The sequence below is a fragment of the Podarcis erhardii genome (assembly GCF_964252035.2).
Source record: "Podarcis erhardii genome assembly, chromosome: 4".
Classification (NCBI taxonomy): domain Eukaryota; kingdom Metazoa; phylum Chordata; class Lepidosauria; order Squamata; family Lacertidae; genus Podarcis; species Podarcis erhardii.
Window position 1 is genome coordinate 54,314,147 of NC_138508.1, and position 20,229 is coordinate 54,334,375.

Below are 20,229 nucleotides of genomic sequence, written 5' to 3' on the forward strand. Positions count from 1 at the left end.
AACTCATTAAGGAGTCATGCCCACTGATGGCACAGAATACATAATAATAATAATTTCCTATTGCCGTATTTTTTGCTCCATAAGATGCACTTTTTTCCTCCTAAAAAGTAAGGGGAAATGTCTGTGCATCTTATGGAGCAAATGTGTGGTTGATTGCTGGTCCCCTTTCTGGCCCCGCCCCCTTGCCCATGCCTCCATTGTTGAATGTTCTGCAGACGGAGGCTGTTTGTTTCCCCAGCGACATGTGACTGGCTGATTAGATTACCTGTCTGGAAACTTTAGAAATGGCTCCCTTTCCTAAAGAAGCTGCAGAACTGTGAGTTGAACCCCATAAAAACAGTATTTTTTCCCTTTGCAAAGTAAGCTCATCAACTTTGAGCTGATCCTCAAAAAAATTGGGGCTTTTCCTCTTTGCAAAAGAAGCTGCACAACTGTGAGCTGATTCCAAAAAAAACGGGGCTTTCCCCCTTTCCTCCTCTAAAAACTAGATGTGTCTTATGGAGCAAAAAATACGGTACCTGCTGTTGCAAAGGCTGGGAATGCTTAAAATCAAAGCCCAACCCAGGCATTCACGGTAGAGCAGCAACTGCTTCTGTGGGACATCAGTGAGCCTAGTTCCTGCTGTGTGAGAACCAGATCTGTCTTTGCCCCTAAAAATGGCAGCCTAGCAGTTTTCACCAATTTCCAGCAGTGGTGCAGGCTGGTGGGATAGCATGTCGGCTTGAGACAGAAATACATCTGCTGCAGTTTGCCCTCCACATCAGCACAGTATGCTGAGTGAGGGGGCACAAAATAATATTTTTATACTCAAAGTTAGGCCGTGATCAGATGTGTGATAGAGTGGCCACAATTATTATGTACAGTGGTGCCTCGCAAGACGAAATTAATCCGTTCCGCGAGTCTCTTCGTCTTGCGGTTTTTTCGTCTTGCGAAGCACGGCTATTAGCGGCTTAGCGGCTTAGCAGCTATTAACGGCTTAGCGGCTTTAAGAAAAAGGAAACAAACTCGCAAGAACTCGCAAGACGTTTCGTCTTGCGAAGCAAGCCCATAGCGAAATTCGTCTTGCGGAACGACTCAAAAAACGGAAAACTCTTTCGTCTTGCGCATTTTTCGTCTTGCGAGGCATTCGTCTTGCGAGGTACCACTGTATTTAGGGCACCAAATCGGGTCCATACAATGGTACCTTGGAACTCGAACAGAATCCATTCTGGAAGTCTGTTCAATTTCCAAAATTTTCGGAAACCAGGCTCCTGCAGCCAGTCGGAAGCCGCGGGAGTTGCATCGGATGTTCGGGTTCCAAAGAACATTCACAAACCGGAACATTCACTTCCAGGTTTGTGGTGTTCAGGAGCCAAAACGTTTAACTCACAAGGTGTTCGGGATCCAAGTTACGACTGTATTACTAAAATCTGCTCCTGTCCACATGATTGCCATGATTATTAAGTATGAGTTAAGTATCTCTCAACTGACTTGAAAAGCCCCCTACCGCCAACTTGTCGCTCATTATGCTGAAATAATACTATAGGTTGTCATTATTATTTTTAAAAGAAAACGCTGCTTTAAAAAATGATGAAAACTTCTGAAAAGTGATATTAATAATTAGTATAGTATATGATTAGGTCAATAGTATAGAAGAGACATACTGGTGTATTACCTGATGTAAGTACTTTTAGTTACTTAATGGCAGTACTCCAGTCATTGGGCTGCCGTTTCTTCCTTACTGACAGATCAAAAGGCAGGAGGCAGCATCAGAAAGGGAACGGCATGTGAAAAGATACAAACCAAATCCCACTGAACAGAATGGGTTTATTGATGAAGAACTGAAATAGTAATAATACGATACATTTCAGCTAAAGTCTTCCTCCAGGATGAATCTGATACTGTGTTTCTTCAGAGAGAATAGTGCCCCCATATTTGTTATTTGGCTCCATCTGCAATCAGCCCAAGCTGGCATGGCCAACAGCCAGGGATGGTGATGATGAGAGATGTAGTTCAATGTCTGGAGGACCACAGGCTTCCTACCCTGACCTTGTAGAGCTACCGTATTTTTTGCACCATAACACTCACTTTTTTCCTCCTAGAAAGTAAGGGGAAATGTCTGTGCGTGTTATGGAGCGAATGCCTGCGGGTGGTGGTGGTGGTGGGGAATCTGCTGCAGTCGTGAGCAGAGGATCCATGGTTCCCCTTCCTTCCCTCCTCCGTGGTTACAAAGTATGGATCCACATGGATCCTCAGGATTTTTGCATTGGGCTACTCCAAACTCACTGTCAGATCACATGTCTGTGGCCACAGCATGAACCACAAAAATCATATATCCACTATTTTGTTTAGAATATTTTTTTTCTTCTTTTCCTCCTCTAAAAACTACGTGCGTGTTATGGTCTGGTGCGTGTTATAGAGCGAAAAATACTGTAATTTCACTGATACCCTGGCAACCAACTTGAGCAAAAAATACCCCACTTAAACTGCCTAAAATTAGCAGTGTGTTATTGGGGCTGCAAACTGACGTGAGACTATGACTTCTGTTCTGTGAAAGAAACAACTTGGATGAGCTATTTCTAAAAAAATATTTTTGGCTAAAGTCAGCTACCCGCATATTGTTAGAGCTGGCTATCAAAGAAAGGCTACCTAAAGAAATCTTAATTTAAAAAGAAGAGCATTGAATCGGAATGCCTCTGAGGAATATTTCGAATCAAAATATGTTTTATCATGATTTTTATGGTACAAGAACAAACCTCCTTATTCAGCAATCAGCATAAGCTTGAGACTTGCCTCATATTGCTATGAGTACAGATTTTAATAATATATTATGCCTCTCTTCATCTTGCACATGGGGCTCCAAGGTGAACAATTGCTCAATATAATTTTTCCCTAGCTATAGGGCACCTCTCCAGAAAGATCTGCATTTGTGGGTTTGTCAGGCTTCAGATTTGGATCTTGGGAACATACAAAGCTGCCTTCTATTGAGTCTGATCACTGGATCTTCTAGCTCATTTTTATCTACAGTGACTCTCCAGGGTGTCAAACAGGCCCTTTCCCAGAATTAGCTAGGGGTGCCAGGGATTCAACTTGGGACCTTCAGCATGTAAAAAGTGTGCTCTACCACTGAGTTACTGCCTCTCCTCAAATGGTGTTGGCCATTTGTCTAGTTGTTAAAGTCTGTATACCAGAGTAGGCTCTCAACTTTGGCATCTAAAAGCATGACACTCAGATCCTGGTGGAAATGAGTTGCTTGTCACATCAGAAAGAAGAGATCACCCTGAAGTCTTAATGTAAGCTTTATTTTTATTTTTTAATTTAGCAGTTTTCTAGATTGGGCTTCAGTTAAGCATCCTAGGTAGCGTAAGATAAAGAATGATAAAATCTCAGTGTAAATTATAAAACTCAATTTAGATAAGCAAAACGGGGCACCTGTGTAAAAATTCAGTCCGAAATTTAGTGAAAGTATTATACAGTTAATATCGCCAGTTCAAAGATGCTTTCCAAAGTGCTATCAACTGAAAACTGAATCCAGTGTACAATTGCTTGAGAGAATATTCCTTCCTAGGTGTAGAAACATAAGAGTGTTCTGTCTCAGTAACACAATGCAAGGGAGGTGGTTCCAACCAATGCCTTATAATTTACCTTTTGCTGTGTCTGAAAGCTTAGTTTGTCAGCTTTAAATAGGTTAGCACAATAGACCTAGTTCTGGCTGACATTGCAAGTCGTTGTCACTTCAGACACATGTTAAGCCTCAGCCTGCACTCTGAAGTGGTTGAATTCAAACACAGGTTTACCATCTCCAAGAGAATTATGCCTTGGGCGCAGTTTTAATACTCTTTTCAAACAAGCCAGACATCCCACACATTCCATTCTTAACAAGAATGGTTAACTCAGCACTGTAACTTGCCTTTTATGAGGAACTGGGTTAGTGTTCCAAAGAGTGAATGCTGTTCCTTTCCTTGTGTTTTCCAGGGTGTGCTGATCTGCACCTCCTAGACATGTTGACACCTACTGAAAGGAAACGGCAGGGCTACATCCATGAACTCATAGTAACAGAAGAGAACTATGTGAATGACTTGCAGCTGGTAACAGAGGTGAGGCTGACTGTACACATTTTAACAACAACTTCTCCTGGTGTGTTTTCTCACCCTGGCCTCATCGTAAAAGGGGTCAAACATGAAATTTTTGAAACCCGGAGCTCCGGAGACCTTTGCAGGATTGAATGGGAATTGTGCAACTTGAGAACTTTGGAAATCAAAACTGTGTGTCCCAGTTATCCCATGATCAATAGCTTCCCTGAAGGAGAGTGCAAACGAATAGGAAAATAAAAGGCATTTTTGTTCACTGTTTTTCTGAAGGCAGTGTTTTTGGAAGGGACTAAAAAAATACAGTCTAAAATCTAACAGTTTATTGCAGTTTCCTGTAGGAGAAGCCAGCATGTAGTCCCCCACCACCACCTATTCTAATAGGTGTGGATATGATCCCGCTGCAGTTAAGGCTATTGAGCTCTGATTGCTTTGAATGGGAGAGTTAAGTATCTTCCGCTGAAACCAAAGGAATTAAAAGTGCTTATCTTTGACTGCATTTCACTCCATCAAATGATCAGAATGAGGCAGGAAGTGAGATCTGCAGAGCTTTAATTCAAAGCAGTGGCTACAGATGAATCACAGTGAATAGGCTTATTGTGTGTTCTAAATTGTTCCTTTGAATCTGCAGATCTTCCAGAAGCCACTGATGGACTCCGAGCTGTTGACAGAAAAAGAGGTTGCTATGATTTTTGTAAATTGGAAAGAGCTGATTATGTGCAATATCAAACTACTGAAGTAAGTTGCTTTTGAAAATGTTTTATTGCCAATTACATATTTGGATGCTTTCTCCTTCATTGTCCTCATTTTTCAGCAGCACATGGAAAGAAAAAAATATTGTAGGGATTGAAATAATGCATTAAGTCTGGTTTTTTCTTTCATGATGATGGCTGAATATGGTTTGTGCAAAGGGGGTGTATATAAATCTTAACATAGGTTGAACGTAGTTGCAAAATATGATGGTGCAGTAAAGAAGCAATGTGCATTTACAAAATTTCCCACCAGATATAATTTTGAAGTCAAAGTCAAGTTTTTAATGGGCATGTTTCTAGTGAGACACATTACACTCCAGCGACTTATGAATCCTACTGTGCAATTTATTTTCTCCTTTTTTAAGCAGTCTCTTCTTTTTGAACAGATCTTGGGTTTGTAAGTGGTGGAAATTTTTAACAGGCCATTTCCAAACAAGCAATGGGAGATCACTACTCACATAATCCTCTATAACCGGCTGGCTGTTAGGTGCTTAGGAAACACACTACGCAAGGGAGAGGTAGGTGGGACAAGCCACATGTCAATCATCTGGTGTCAGGAGCTTGACAAGTGTGCTGTTGCACCCACCTGCCAGAGTTAACCTGCTAGGCCAAAGAAGTTTCCTACCCCTGCTCTATATTAATGCATAAATTATGGCTAACCTGTTATGGTTTGATTGATCTGACTTCAATATCACTCAAAGCAAAAAACCTCAAAGCAATTTACAATAAGACAGCATTGTTTCATTACCATAATAGATCTCTGCTGCTTTTATATGGAAACATAGTAAAGGTAAAGGGACCCCTGACCATTAGGTCCAGTCATGAATGACTCTGGGGTTGCGGCGCTCATCTTGCTTTATTGGCCAAGGGAGCTGGCGTACAGCTTCCAGGTCATGTGGCCAGCATGACTAAGCCACTTCTAGCGTACCAGAGCAGCGCATGGAAATGCCGTTTACCTTCCCGCCGGAGCGGTACCTATTTATCTACTTCCACTTTGATGTGCTTTCGAACTGCTAGGTTGGCAGGAGACATAGTACAACTATATTAAACTGAACATGTATCAACATCTCTCCCCGTTTTCTGTTTTGCGTTCAGGGCACTGCGTGTTCGTAAGAAAATGTCAGGAGAGAGGATGCCTGTCAAAATGATTGGTGATATCCTGACAGCACAGCTTCCACACATGCAGCCTTACATTCGATTCTGTAGCTGCCAGCTGAACGGAGCAGCCCTCATCCAGCAGAAGACAGACGAAGTCCCCGAGTTCAAGGACTTCGTTAAAGTAAGAAAATATCCACGTTGGTAATTTATTCAAAGAAACTCGTGCATCTACTTTCTGGGTTTAATTTATTTAAAAAGAGCCATATAGGAAATGTAACCAAAAGCAGCTTCACACATTTTAACTGATTTCTCTGCGTTTGTCCTATACTAGTGACCAATTGACTGGAGATTAGATGAAAGTGGCAGTGGAGATAGTCACTACACTGCCACCTAGGGTTGCCAACCAGGATCCTGATTCCGTCATGTTCCTCTATAACTGGGTCATGGTTTAGAGATCTGTCAACAAGCCTTTTGACATCTTTTCAAACTGAAGTCCTCTGTACAGTGTGGCAGGTTGCTTTTGAAAATCAGCAGAGTTTCAAAAACTGTGATTCAGCATGGCAGACTGCATATATATATATATATATATATGCAGGTTTTGGTGTCCTCGGGTGTCTTCCCGTGTAAAAGTTGGGGTGTCTAGGCGACGTTTCGACGAGGTCTCACTCGTCATCTTCAGGCTGGTGCTTTCGGCTTCTTGTTACATCATACCTTTGTACAGCTTGTAATATAGACTATATCCTCAGGAATAGAGAATCAGATGCAGATGGCAGATGCCCTGTGCGGCAGAATCACTCTCTTGCCATCTGCATGTTCGGACATCTATCTGATTCTCTATTCCTGAGGATATAGTCTATATTACAAGCTGTACAAAGGTATGATGTAACAAGAAGCCGAAAGCACCAGCCTGAAGATGACGAGTGAGACCTCGTCGAAACGTCGCCTAGACACCCCAACTTTTACACGGGAAGACACCCGAGGACACCAAAACCTGCATTCCTGTACCCGTGAAAATCTACGAAAGCAAATATATATATATATATATATATATATATATATATATATATATATATATATATGTAATGGGATAAGGGGTTGCTTGTGCGTAAGCGCCAAAACGCTCCCAGTTGCGTAGTTGGTTTCAAACTCTCCCTAACCGGACAGCCATAAGTTCGTGGCCGCCTTAATCACTGGCAGAATCCGTCAGTGGGCGTTTCCTGAACTTCTTCCAACATAAAAGTTCTTTGACAGAAAGCCTCCTCCTTGATTCTCTGCGCGACAGCTTTCTGCGCAGAGTGGGCGTTCCAAGGGGAGGTCCTGAGCTCTCACCGCTGGTCTCGCTGGAAGCGTCTCTGAGCCTTACCTCCGACGCTGTCTCCTCCTCCCCTCCTTCTTCTTCAGCGGAAGCCCTCCCTCTTCCCCGACTGGTTCCCTCCTCAGCATCTGAGGGTCTCCCAGCATCCGAGAGCCTCTCCACCACCCTGAGCTCCGATGGCAGTTCCCTGAGAATATATATATATATATATATATATATATATAAAATATATATCCTCCTTGAGTGCACAAAAGAGGCATGAAGAGTTCTGCTTGTTCGGGCCAAGGACCCATCTGTTCCCAAAATCATGTTTCCAAAAGTGGTCAACCAAATCCAATAAAAAGCTGTTTGTATTGCCATGTTGTGGAAAAATTCTGTACTCTTGCTATGAATAGACAATAGAGGTTCATGGCAAGCGAGCGAAGAAAATATATCTATTATATAATAATATATGCTCCCCCAGGGCACAGTGCCTATGCGCTGAAGGACATAACAGAGCCTTGGTTCTTCCCCCACCCCAGTGTGGATCTTAGACTTTCAGAAGTAATGACAGAACTGTATGAATCTCTCATATTCTGCCTAGCACTTCCCTCCTCGTGGTCACAGGATATTAGCTCTCTGTTCCCCCTAATGGCCTGATGCGATAGTTGTAGTGTGCCTATACACATGCACCAGGGTAGTATAGAGAACCCTTCTGCATGTGGGTATTGTGCCCATTCAGGAAAGGATTGTACGCAAGAATTGGAAATGGAAATTCTGTCTTTTTTACCCTTGCTTATGTAAATTGGTTAGAAATGCTCTTCGGCTTTGTATCCCCTCCTTTCCATTCTGGGACAGGAGCATGGGGTGGGAGGGGGGTCTTCCCTTGCCCATTGTACTTGTGGAATGATGGCGTTATTTTGAGAGTTCTGTTTTTAAAACCTAGGTGGCTTTCCCCCTCCCCTCCTTCTCTTTTGGCCTTGCTGAAGTGTGTGTGTTGACAGATAATTAGATACAGGAAGGTGTTAAATGCTGAATTTTCACTGCTCTACACATTATAGACAGTGTGATTCCTCCCAATACAACACATAACATAAATGGAATAACATGTGGTATATCAACACAGGCTTCAAAACACTTGAACAGTTGTTTCCTTGAGGCATACGCTTAACTGTTTTACGGAATCTTAGAATACAACAAACAACTAGTAATTGTGATCCAGGCCTCATTTTTAAACTATTCTGTCTCTGCCACCTAAGGGAAACAATGTTTGAGATCACATAATAAAAAGTCTACTTGGATTTAAAATGTTGACTTAAATGTGCCAATAAAAGAACCGCCTGCTTATTTCCAACCACAAAAGACCATTTATGGCCTCGAGAACAGACCTAGCCTTTGTCAACGTTCTGAAGGAAGAACACTTCACAACTGGTGAGCAACCACTGAAATTGCTTCCTGGCATGTCCTCACCACTCCAAGGAATCCACATTTGTAGAGAATAAATGGAGACCACAGTGTGCTTTGGGCATTTTTATAAATACTTGTGTCTGACCTTCATAAACTAGCTGCCAACATTTTTTGCTCTCAATATTTCAGAGGTTAGCTATGGAGCCTCGCTGTAAAGGAATGCCATTGTCAAGTTTTCTGCTAAAGCCTATGCAACGAGTGACGCGATATCCTCTGATAATTAAAAATGTAAGTCCTTTTGCGAACGTGTGGAAATATGTTGCCAAAACTGCTATAGTTAAGAAGCCAGAGTCAGAGTTTAAGTTTTTCTTGCATGGGATCCGTATTTCTATAGTCTATTAAGTCATGAGGATGTGCAGTATGTCTGAATTCAAACCAAAGATGCAAAGGAACAATAGGGAGCACATTAAAAGTTAGTATTCTTTCAACTGGGTGCCCTGCACTACTTCTGGTGTCTTCTATAGGACAACAGAAAAAGGGAGCAAAATGCTGAATTTTTGATGCAAATGAAGATCCAGGAGCACGCTTAGAGTGAGCTCCTGATCCTCCCCCTCCCCCTCCCCCTCCTCCTCCTCCTCCTCCACCTTCTTCTTCTTCTTCTTCTTCTTCTTCTTCTTCTTCTTCTGCAGGCCAACTGCTTGCTGGGCCTACTGACCATGAGTCAGTAGATTAAGAATGACTCCCCTGAAGACCTCAGTGATTCAACAGGGATATAACCAATTAGGTGGCCCTTGGGGTATCTTGAACCCAAGTTGTTAAAGGCCTTATAAATTAATACAGGTACCTTGAACCCGGCCCTGTAATGTCTAGGCAGCTGGTGCAAGCTTTTGAGCATGGGAGTTATTTGCTGGCAATAGTCTTTTCCCATCAACAGTCTAGCTGCAACGTTTTGCGCCACTTGGTGCAAAAGAGAAATCCTCCCCCTTCTTAGTGCAAGTTGCTTTCTTTAGTTTTGTAAACTGTTTATAGCCTGGGGTAAGAGGACTGTTCTCTTCCTCATCTTTCTTCACTTCCAGCATGGAGTTTAATCAGAAGGATAGACCCTGACCTACAGGGCAAAAAGTCCAGTGGGGACTGATCAGGCCCATTTTTCTTTAAATAAGTGATTGTGTAAGAGAATGAAATGTTCCATTTCTATTAGATTAACACAGGGAAGATAAAAAAGGGATTGATTTGAAAAGAAGTAATCCATTGATTTAGGGCAGGATTTATTTAATAACATTTACTTTGGGTGCTTAATGTTCTTTATATCTGTAAAGATATATTTAATTTTTCAGGTGCTTAAGAAGGAATAGATATGCAGTTTTATAAGAACCTGATCCAGTTTATTTGCCTGCAGATATTAGAAAATACTCCTGAAAATCACCCTGATCACAGCCACTTGAAACAGGCTTTGGAGAAAGCGGAAGAACTTTGTTCTCAGGTTAATGAAGGGGTGCGTGAGAAGGAGAACTCAGACAGGCTTGAATGGATCCAGGCTCACGTTCAGTGTGAAGGACTATCAGAGGTAAAGCTGAAATACCTAGAATCAGACTGTAGTTACTAATCTTCCAGAAAAGATGGCTTATGAAACAATGCTGATAAACTTCTCTAGCTAAAGAGATGCTGGTAAGTCTTCACAAATTCATCCTGCTCTTCATTTGGCATTTTTTCCTGCCAATTTTCTCTTTCCACTTATCTCTTGAACCCGTTACATCAGCCATCTGTCACTTAACGTTTCTGCAATGAAATGAGGACCACAGCTTTTATTCAGTTCATAATTTCCCTCTCCTCCCCCCAATAAAGTATGTTGCAAAATCTAGTTTTGATTCAGAAAAGTTCAGCAAGTTCTGTTTACGAAGGATGCAAAGTGGAATTGTTAGCCATATCACCCTAGGGTAATTGAGAAATTTCTGGAATGTATAAAGTAGGCATTCCAGACAAATAACCACTTGAAATTCTTGTGCATTTGTTTTTTACTTACTTACTAAGGCCCATCAACGTGCCTTGTGGTTTTAGCATTTTGTGGTATAAAAGCAAGACAACTCCCTGCCCCCAAAGAGTGTACAGATTACAATTCAGCACAGTGGAGGGAAATGGTCAGCTAAACTAGGTGAATTCATTTTAAATCTTTGACACCAATCTGTAATAACTCACCTACCATGTTTGCACATCAGGTTAAGGTACAGTGCACAAGCCGGAACGAGCTGCTGCCATCTCATGTTCCCCCTTTTTCACTTCACATGTGTGTGGAATGGAGATGGGGAGAACATAAGCCCAGTGATCACGGCCTCTCATTCCTACTTGTGGACATCACACTAAACTATGGCTTAGTTTGAGCTGCTAATGCAGCCATTAATTACGTCGGCACATTCCTCCTACTTTGTACACAGATGTGTAGCACCAGTGAAGAAGATCAGACATCAGTCAGAATCCTTCTCCTCTCATTGTAAGTAAACCCATCCTTGTTTAAGGGTACAAGAGCAAAGGGATAATTCTAGGAATAACGGAAGTGTCCCTGCCATTCCACCAAGTGCTGGCACTTCACTGCTGAGAGTCAAGCACTAAGCCATCATTATGCCTGCAAATGAGCTGAAGCTGTTGTCATATTTCTGCAGATTCTGTCAGTTTTCTGCAGCTGTATCCAACAGTATCAGAACAAGTATATTTTTATTCATCTCACTTGTTGTGGTTCCCCCCCTCCCCACCCTCCCTTTCTGTTCCCATCAGCAACTTGTTTTTAACTCTGTTACAAACTGCTTGGGGCCACGCAAATTTCTACACAGTGGGAAACTCTACAAGGCCAAGAGCAACAAGGAGCTGTATGGCTTTCTGTTCAACGACTTCCTCCTGCTGACACAGATAATAAAACCTCTCGGCTCGTCTGGCACAGATAAGGTCTTCAGCCCCAAGTCTAACCTGCAGTATAAAATGTACAAAACGGTAAGAATTTATTTTAAATGGAAATTCAGAAATATTGATAACATCCAATTACTTTTTCACATGAAAAAGGTGTTTAGGCAACACAAGAAATTTCTTTGTTGTTGTTTAGTCGTGTCCGACTCTTCGTGACCCCATGGACCAGAGCATGCCAGGCACTCCTGTTTTCTACTGCCTCCCGCAGTTTGGTCAGACTCATGTTTGTGGCTTCGAGAACACTGTCCAACCATCTCATCCTCTGTCGTCCCCTTCTCCTTGTGCCCTCCATCTTTCCCAACATCAGGGTCTTTTCTAGGGAGTCTTCTCTTCTCATGAGGTGGCCAAAGTATTGGAGCCTCAGCTTCAGGATCTGTCCTTCCAGTGAGCACTCAGGGCTGATTTCCTTCAGAATGGAGAGGTTTGATCTTCTTGCAGTCCATGGGACTCTCAAGAGTCTCCTCCAGCACCATAATTCAAAAGCATCAATTCTTCAGTAATCAGCCTTCTTTATGGTCCAGCTCTCACTTCCATACATCACTACTGGGAAAACCATAGCTTTAATTATACGGACATTTGTTGGCAAGGAAATTTCTTATTTGGATATATTTTCTGTATAGGAAAACCACATGGACACCACAAATGTGTCTGTTTTGCAATATGAGGTGAGATCTTTCCAGGCATATTTACCAGGTGCAGGGAACCTTTGGGCCTCCAGATGCTGTTGAACTACAACTCCCCTCACCCCCCCCCCGTCATTAGCAATGCTTGCTGGGGCTGATGGCAGTTGTAATTCAGCAACATCTGGAGGGTCAAAAGTTCCCCATACCTCATGTATACTAACAGTGCACTCAACTGATGATTGCCAACAGGACTGTAGTCAAATAGGGCCGCTGTGGTGTCAGCACATGCAAGGAAACAGCAAGACCTGCAAACATATGAAAACCTTGGGGGTGGCAACTAAGGCGGAATCCCTCAAAAGAACCTAGTGAGGATGGAACAAACAGACACAATGATAAACTGGGAGGGGGCAGGAAGGGAGAATGGAATAATAGCTTCCTAGCTGCAACATTGTACAGGAGCACTCCACTCAACAAGTTTTGATGCAGCTTAAATATAGCCCTTTTTTTAGGTGCACACATAAGTACACAATGATGATGTAAAGATGTGAAGTGAGAATGCCCACCATGTAATTGGCTGCATGTAATAACCCTGGTTTAGTTACCATGTAATATGTGAGCTAACCCCCTGTTTTTACCATGCCAGTGAATAAAGAAAAGCATAGGTTACTACTTGCTATGAGTGGGAGTAAAGCTGACATTTAATGCATTATTGACACATTCCTTCAAGGAAAAACATCACAACATTTCTAGCTGTAGAGTCCCCACCCTGCTCTATCATCATCACGCTAAAGTCTTGTGTGGATATTGGCCCAGGCCAAAGCTTTATCTGGATTGATGCCCAGGCTAGAAACTTTCAAATATTTTCATGGTTCAGGCAGATAACGCCAATGAGTATATGTATCTTAATCCAAAAGAAAAGCTATACTGTGTTAAGGGTCCAGGTTTCTGTTAACTAGCCATAGATGGTTGAAAAACACATCTTTCTTGTTTACTTTTATTGAGTTTTGGATTTGCTTTTGGGATACCATTTCCCTCGTGCAGTCTGGTAAGATGCTTACCCTCTTTCTTTATGGTAAAGTCTGTGAATGCTAAAAATCACGTAGAAATTGAACCATGCTAGTAGACAACAGTGGGATCTGCAACAAAATGTTGCACTGTAGAGTTTTTGTAATTGTTTTGTTTTCTCTCTATATATATTTATTTCAGTATATTATTGCACTATGTGTTTTCAATAAGAAGATTTTTTTAAAAGTATCTTAACAATCGCAACAGCTAAAAAGCTTCATACTCTCCCTTAAAAATTGGTTTCTGAAAAATGGTCCTGGGTGGGATGGAGATCAGAAATGAATTTTTGTGTGAAAGGATGTGTGATCTTTCTTCTGGTACTGATCACAAATTCCTGGGCTGAGCATGTGCTCAGAGGCACTCCTAGTTCTTAAGGGTATGTCTGCCCAGCTGTCTCAAGCACAGCATGCTAGTCATTTTTTTTGCTGAACTTGACTCCTGTTATAGAGCATTCATTCTGACTTGACCTAGCTTCACACTTAACTATTTTTTTTCTTGCAGCCCATATTTCTAAACGAGGTCTTGGTTAAACTGCCCACAGATCCTTCTGGCGACGAGCCCATCTTTCATATCTCTCACATTGATCGGGTCTACACACTCCGTGCAGAAAGCATAAATGAAAGGTAAAAAAATACCTCTGTATTGGCACTGAACATAATGGGAATATGGGAATATGTAAAAGCTCTTTTACACACACACACACGCGCGCGCGCGCGCACACACACACACACACACACACACACACACACGAGTTTCATAATGAGATTTCTCCCGTTTCTGATGTTGCCATCTTTTTTACATGCACTTTCCCTGATTTGTTTATCCTCCCCTAGCAACCATGGTCTGCCTGCTTTGAGTCTTAGAGAAATTTTAACTGGGAAAACAGTGCAGGGAAAAAGGTTAAACCTCCTCTGTACCAGCACTACTATCCCAAACTGAATTGTGGTCCCTGTGGCCAATATTAACTTGAAAACGTTCAACAATGGCAATGAAGGTCCTATTCCCAGATCTCTCACATCACATCCATATTTCTCCTGAGAACTAAACATGCAGTCGTACCTTGGTTTTCAAACAGCTTAGTTCTCAAATGTTTTGGTTCCTGAACACCGCAAACCCGGAAGTGACTGTTCTGGTTTGTGAACTATTTTTGGAAGCTGAATGTCCAACGTGGGTTCCGCAACTTCTGATTCGCTGCAGGAGCTTCCTGCAGCCAATCAGAATCTGCGCTTTGGTTTCCAAATGTTTTGGAAGTTGAACGGACTTCCGGAACGGATTCTGTTCGACTTCCAAGGTATGACTGTAATGCAAAGACGTTAATGCCTTTATCTAGATCTTCTTCCTACCTGCATGCAGTCAGCTTTGCTCACTTGCATGTACTTCATAATGATACGTAATTTCCTTTTCACCTTCTCTTTCTCTCTCTCAAGGACGGCCTGGGTTCAGAAAATCAAAGCTGCTTCTGAACTTTACATAGAAACAGAGAAGAAGAAGAGGGAAAAGGCCTATTTAGGTACCGCAATGGGGGTACAGTATTTAGACGTTTTCCCCAAAATTTCAAGAGAGTATTTTAATGACTCTTGCCTGTTCTTGCCACAGTCCGATCCCAAAGGGCAACCGGTATTGGAAGGTTAATGGTGAACATTGTTGAAGGTATTGAACTGAAGCCCTGCAGATCCCACGGTAAGAACTTCATTTCTCTCTCTGTGTGTGTATATAAGAGTGTGTGTTGTGTGTAAAATGTGACAAAAAGAAGGGAAACTTCTTGGGTGCTTTGATCATTTAATGTAAAACAGGTAGTCAGGGGGAAATGTTAAGTTCCTTAAAATGGTGTTTTGTTGCACTCTATAGAGACTGATATAGCCAGCAAATTTTAAAATAGTGTTAGTGATTTTCACATGGTAAAAGCCTCCCATCTGCATTAGATGCCCCCTTTAGCCATGTTTTGTAGCTTGCCAGTCCCAGCTTTTTTTGCATTCTCAGGCACACAGTCAAACATAAGGATTACCGACCACTACACCCCCCCCCCTGGAGAAATGTCCACCCAAATTTGCCACCCATGGTATTCATGGCCCTATTTATTGGCCAACACCATGAGGCAAGGTGAGCCGACCTCCTCAGGTGGCAGGATCCATAGGGGCAGATCTGGCACCCAATGAACGCATCATTTGCTGTTGCTGCTGCTGTTCTCCCTCCTTGTTTCCAGTGTAGAACTTCATTCCCCCTTGTTCCTGGTGTAGGTCTTCCGTCACCCCTTCTTCCTTGGCGAGCTGGTGGGGTGCCATTTTGTCGTTCCCTTCTGGTGCCAAAATGTCTTGGGCCAGCCCTGGCTGGGACAGATTTGATGTAGAAAGCAGTCTTGTATACCTGATGCCAGATTCAGTTTTGGCGCACTCACCCACAGGCAGCACAGGCTGCCCGATGCATTTGATTGTTTTCTTCGCTAAATCAAATGGTGGAGGTACAAAATGCCTTTTCCGATTCTCTTGTGTCAAAACCACAGAAGCAAGTTACCAAATTTGTGTGTGCAAATGTTTGATCATGGCTGTGCATCTACTTGCCTTCTGCTTTCAGGAAAGAGTAACCCATATTGTGAAGTGACGATGGGCTCTCAGTGTCATATTACCAAGACTATACAGGACACACTGAACCCCAAGTGGAATTCTAACTGCCAGTTCTTTATCAAAGATTTGGAACAGGATGTTCTTTGCATAACAGTGTTTGAGAGGGATCAGTTCTCACCAGATGGTAAGTGACACTCTTACTTCTGAGCTTGGTCTTTTGGTTATGTACACATCTATGTGAGTGTACGACAACTTAGGGTATCTCATTTTTGCTGTCCCTCTGCTGAGGTCCGTGTGTGTGGGCTCAGGCTCCACCTTGGTCTCTAGGCAGGAGTGAAAAAAACTCCTAGAGACAGTACATGATTGGGGACACGGGTGGCGCTGTGGGTTAAACCACAGAGCCTAGGACTTGCCAATCAGAAGGTCAGCGGTTCGAGACCCCACGACGGGGTGAGCTCCTGTTGCTCGGTCCCTGCTCCTGCCAACCTAGCAGTTCAAAAGCATGTCAAAGTGCAAGTAGATAAATAGGTACCACTCCGGCGGGAAGGTAAGCGGCATTTCCATGCGCTGCTCTGGTTCGCCAGAAGCGGCCTAGTCATGCTGGCCACATGACCCTGTACGCCGGCTCCCTCGGCCAATAAAGCAAGATGAGTGCCACAACCCCAGAGTTGGTCACGACTGGACCTAATGGTCAGGGGTCCGTTTACCTTTTTACAGTACAGTGGTACCTCGGGTTAAGAACTTAATTCATTCTGGAGGTCCGTTCTTAACCTGAAACGGTTCTTAACCTGAAGCACCACTTTAGCTAATGGGGCCTCCTGCTGCTGCTGTGCCGCCGGAGCACGATTTCTGTTCTTATCCTGAAGCAAAGTTCTTAACCTGAAGCACTATTTCTGGGTTAGCGGAGTCTGTAACCTGAGGCGTATGTAACCTGAAGCGTATGTAACCTGAAGGGTATGTAACCCGAGGTACCACTGTACATGATTTTCCTGCTCAGTTTTTTGCTCTGGCCTGCACGTAGCAGAGGAACTCCCCATCTCCTGTTTCCATCCCTTTTCCTGTCAATATTCATTTTCTTGTTCCTATTGCCTCTATCCTCACTGACTGCTTCAATTAATTGTTTAGTTTGAAGGTTTTGCTGCAGGTTTATGTCCCTGCCCCTTCTTCTCTTGCATTAGAACACCAGTGAAATGAAACTGAAAATCTCCATTGACAGATTATAAAACTGCTGCATGCGTAGCAAGATTTTCTGCTTCTGTTTTTGGTTTGCTCATGCTGTTTCTGAATTAACATCTTGCCAGAGGTGGTTCTTCATGGGAGCAGGGAATATGCAATTTCTAACCATTATGTATGTTTTCTGTTTCAGACTTTTTAGGCCGAACAGAAATCCGAGTAGCAGACATTAAGAAGGACCAGGGCTCAAAGGGACCAGTGACAAAGTGTCTTCTCTTGCATGAAGTTCCAACAGGAGAGATAGTTGTCCGATTGGATCTGCAGCTGTTCGATGAACCTTAAAAAAGGAAGACGCTTCTTCTAACCTGAAAACACTGCAATAGGCGCCTACAAAATCTGTCTAGGAATCCTCAGACCTTTTATATGAAACAAAATACTTATCAATGCCACACAACTCTTTGTAGCTGGATAATCCTTGCAGAAAATTGAATTCCAAGTTTGTGAGGAAAATGTAACTTTGGGGGATTTTTTTGTTTATTTTCTGTGGAACTTCTGCTGTAGCTTTCAGGATTTCTAGAAAAACAGAGCTGTAGCCCGTGCTAAAACACTGCACATTTTTTTGGGTACTGCAGCATGTGGTGTCAACAAGAGAGGGTGGCACTGACATGTCTTTGCAGACTTCTGTAAATTACCCCTAGAAATGTTGTGCCTACTGCCCCACAGAGTGGTGTATAAACATAATGTGAATATATTTATATAGAAAATACCTATGACATGAATGAATTCTTGCCATGTAAGATATTTGGGTTTCTTTTAAGAAATTTATGGTGATCTTTGAATCTGTTTTTGAAAAATAAAAGGGGTGGGGTGGGGGAGAAGAAGAAAAGACTATTCCAAGTTGAAATTTAAATGGCAGTTGCCCATAATCTGGAAGGCTCTCAATGAGTGGAAGGTTGGTTTTTCCAAGTATTTATTAGGAAGCAGCAAATATTAGGTGGATTCCCGGTCTAGGGACCAGTAATTCAAAGCGTACCCCCTGTTTAGGAAGAATATAAATGGGACCTGATCCCTGCTGCTTCCCATTGGGGTGTCTTTCACCCAAATGGAGTACTGTGTATCCACACATCAATGCTTTTTGTGGTTACATTTCAATGGGGTTGTAAATAATTGTAGACCAAGGTTTGGCGGAGTCGTTCTGTGTGTTCTACTGTACCATTTAAACATGATTAAACTGCTGCTCAATTGCGTAAAGGCAGTGACAAGAAAACAGCTGCTCTAGCTCAGGAAAGCTGAGGCTAGCAGCAGTCAGAAGGGACTTAATTTATTGAAAATAGTACTGTGCCTAAATAAATTTGACACCATGGTTTTGAAATCAGGGTGGTAGCATACTGTAGCTCAACGAAGTGTTAACTGCAAAAGTGGTTCACTAAAAAAATTTCAGTTTCAACATTGGGTGTCACAAGTTTTTGCAAAGGGATTTATTGCTATGTTGCAGATGTAAGGATTCACTCTCACAGTGACCCACATAGGACAACCTTGATTCAGCAAAGTTATTCAAACAAGAGAAGGATGTTCTCGAGAACTTTGCTGAACTAGGGACAATGTTAGTGGTGGAATTTTGCGAGTGGGTTCATTTCAGCACCAGGCACATTCATTCTTTGTGTTTCCAGTTCTTCAGTTTGTTACCCAAGGATCATGCAGAAATGGGTATTTTTGTAAGGACTTTAAGAATGGGAGGTCTTGACTGTTCTGTTAGCATGTCAATGTTCTTGTGAAACGTGTTGGCTTTACTGTTCTTTGCATGTTGTTTTTGGTATCAGTTTCCATGTTTCCTGTGGAGATGGTGTTCTCTAGCACAGCAAAATTTTATAATTTCCTTTAGGAAATTAGGATAGCTTTATACTTGATAGGTAGCTAAGGTCTGGTGATAAGTGTAAACTGTGCTTGAAAGTGTCTGTGTACTATTATTTCCAAGGAGACCACTGTATTATTTTCAGCAATTATTTTTTAAAAAATCCTGTATGTTGGAGGGACGAAAAAGTTTACATTTCATACTTTTAAGAATCGCTTTATTATTTATTTATTGAAGATAGTGTAGAATTTTGTATCAGAAATGACATACTTATGTATTTTTTGGAACAGAGAAACACACTTTAGTTAGAAACTTTCAAATGACCAAGTTTTAGAGGAAGTTTAACTTAACAGGCATGCAATTGTTTACCACTGACTGGTTGAAAACACAATTTAAAAAAAACTTTTAAGTTTCTATTTTTCAATGTTGGTACAAAAATGTTTCAATTAAAAGTATGTAAATAGAACTAAACCCATGATTTCCTTTTTCCATATCAAAACATTTTATGAAATATAATGTATATGAAAATAACACATTGTTGTGGTAGAGGAAAAAAGGTACAAATCCTTTAGTGGCAGAAAAATATTAAATGTCATCGTTCTAACCTTCTTTGGCTGGGCTAATTTTACTCTGAGTTGTAATGAAGATGAGTGTTACTGTATTTTTATAGATACAAAAATAATCATAATATGGAAAGAATCCTATCATTCAGACTGTGAAAAAAACCGGGACCATACTCCCTGAGGTGAACATGAATTATCTGTCTTTGGAGAAGCCGGGGGACTCGCAGAGGAAGAAAGGGATTGCCTATATAACCCTGATAGTATATTCTAGGGGTGGGGAATTTGTGGCCTTCCAGATGTTGTTGGATTAGAACTCCCAACAGCCCCAGCCAGCATGGCTAATGGTCAGATAAGATAGGACTTGTAGTCCAACAGCACCCAGAGGACCGTAGATTCTTCACCCCTGAGATAATTGCTTTGCCAAGCTCCTTTCTAAACCGCTCTTGCCATTTTTTAACTGCAAAAGAAAATATTAATTCCAGGTTTAAAAGGAAAACAGAAGCCTTAGGGAATTAAGCACTTAAGAGTAATAGACGTATGGAAAGACTTTCTGGCAGTAAGAGCTGTTAAACCGTGGAAGAGTCTCCCTCAGGAGGTGGTGGACTCTCCTTCCTTGGGGGTTTTGAAGCAGAGGTTGGATGTCCATCTGTCATGGTTGCTTCAGCTGGGATTCCTGCGTTGCAGGGGGGTTGGACTAGATGACCCTTCCAGCTCTAAGATTCTACAACCTTGGAAAGACAAATCGTAGGTCCAGTCTTGACCCCAGTCTTTGTAATATTCTGCAGAACTCTTAACTTCAGCCTATTAATAGTAATTCCA

At 42.1% G+C, this 20,229-nt stretch overlaps 1 protein-coding gene across 2 annotated transcripts in view; it reads left to right on the forward strand.

Annotated features, from left to right (window-relative positions):
* The window catches only part of ITSN1 (intersectin 1), an 86,513-nt gene extending 67,062 nt beyond the window's left edge, over positions 1–19,451 (forward strand). For both annotated transcript variants that reach the window (XM_081858811.1, XM_081858810.1), the window contains exons 29-39: positions 3,955–4,076; positions 4,699–4,805; positions 5,915–6,098; positions 8,808–8,906; positions 10,018–10,185; positions 11,388–11,600; positions 13,763–13,884; positions 14,689–14,771; positions 14,858–14,941; positions 15,833–16,006; positions 17,189–19,451. In XM_081858811.1, coding sequence (XP_081714937.1) covers positions 3,955–4,076; positions 4,699–4,805; positions 5,915–6,098; positions 8,808–8,906; positions 10,018–10,185; positions 11,388–11,600; positions 13,763–13,884; positions 14,689–14,771; positions 14,858–14,941; positions 15,833–16,006; positions 17,189–17,337 — 1,505 coding nt within the window. In that variant the 3' untranslated portion in view covers positions 17,338–19,451. The remainder of the gene's footprint in view (positions 1–3,954; positions 4,077–4,698; positions 4,806–5,914; positions 6,099–8,807; positions 8,907–10,017; positions 10,186–11,387; positions 11,601–13,762; positions 13,885–14,688; positions 14,772–14,857; positions 14,942–15,832; positions 16,007–17,188) is intronic.
* Positions 19,452–20,229: the final 778 nt, after the last annotated feature.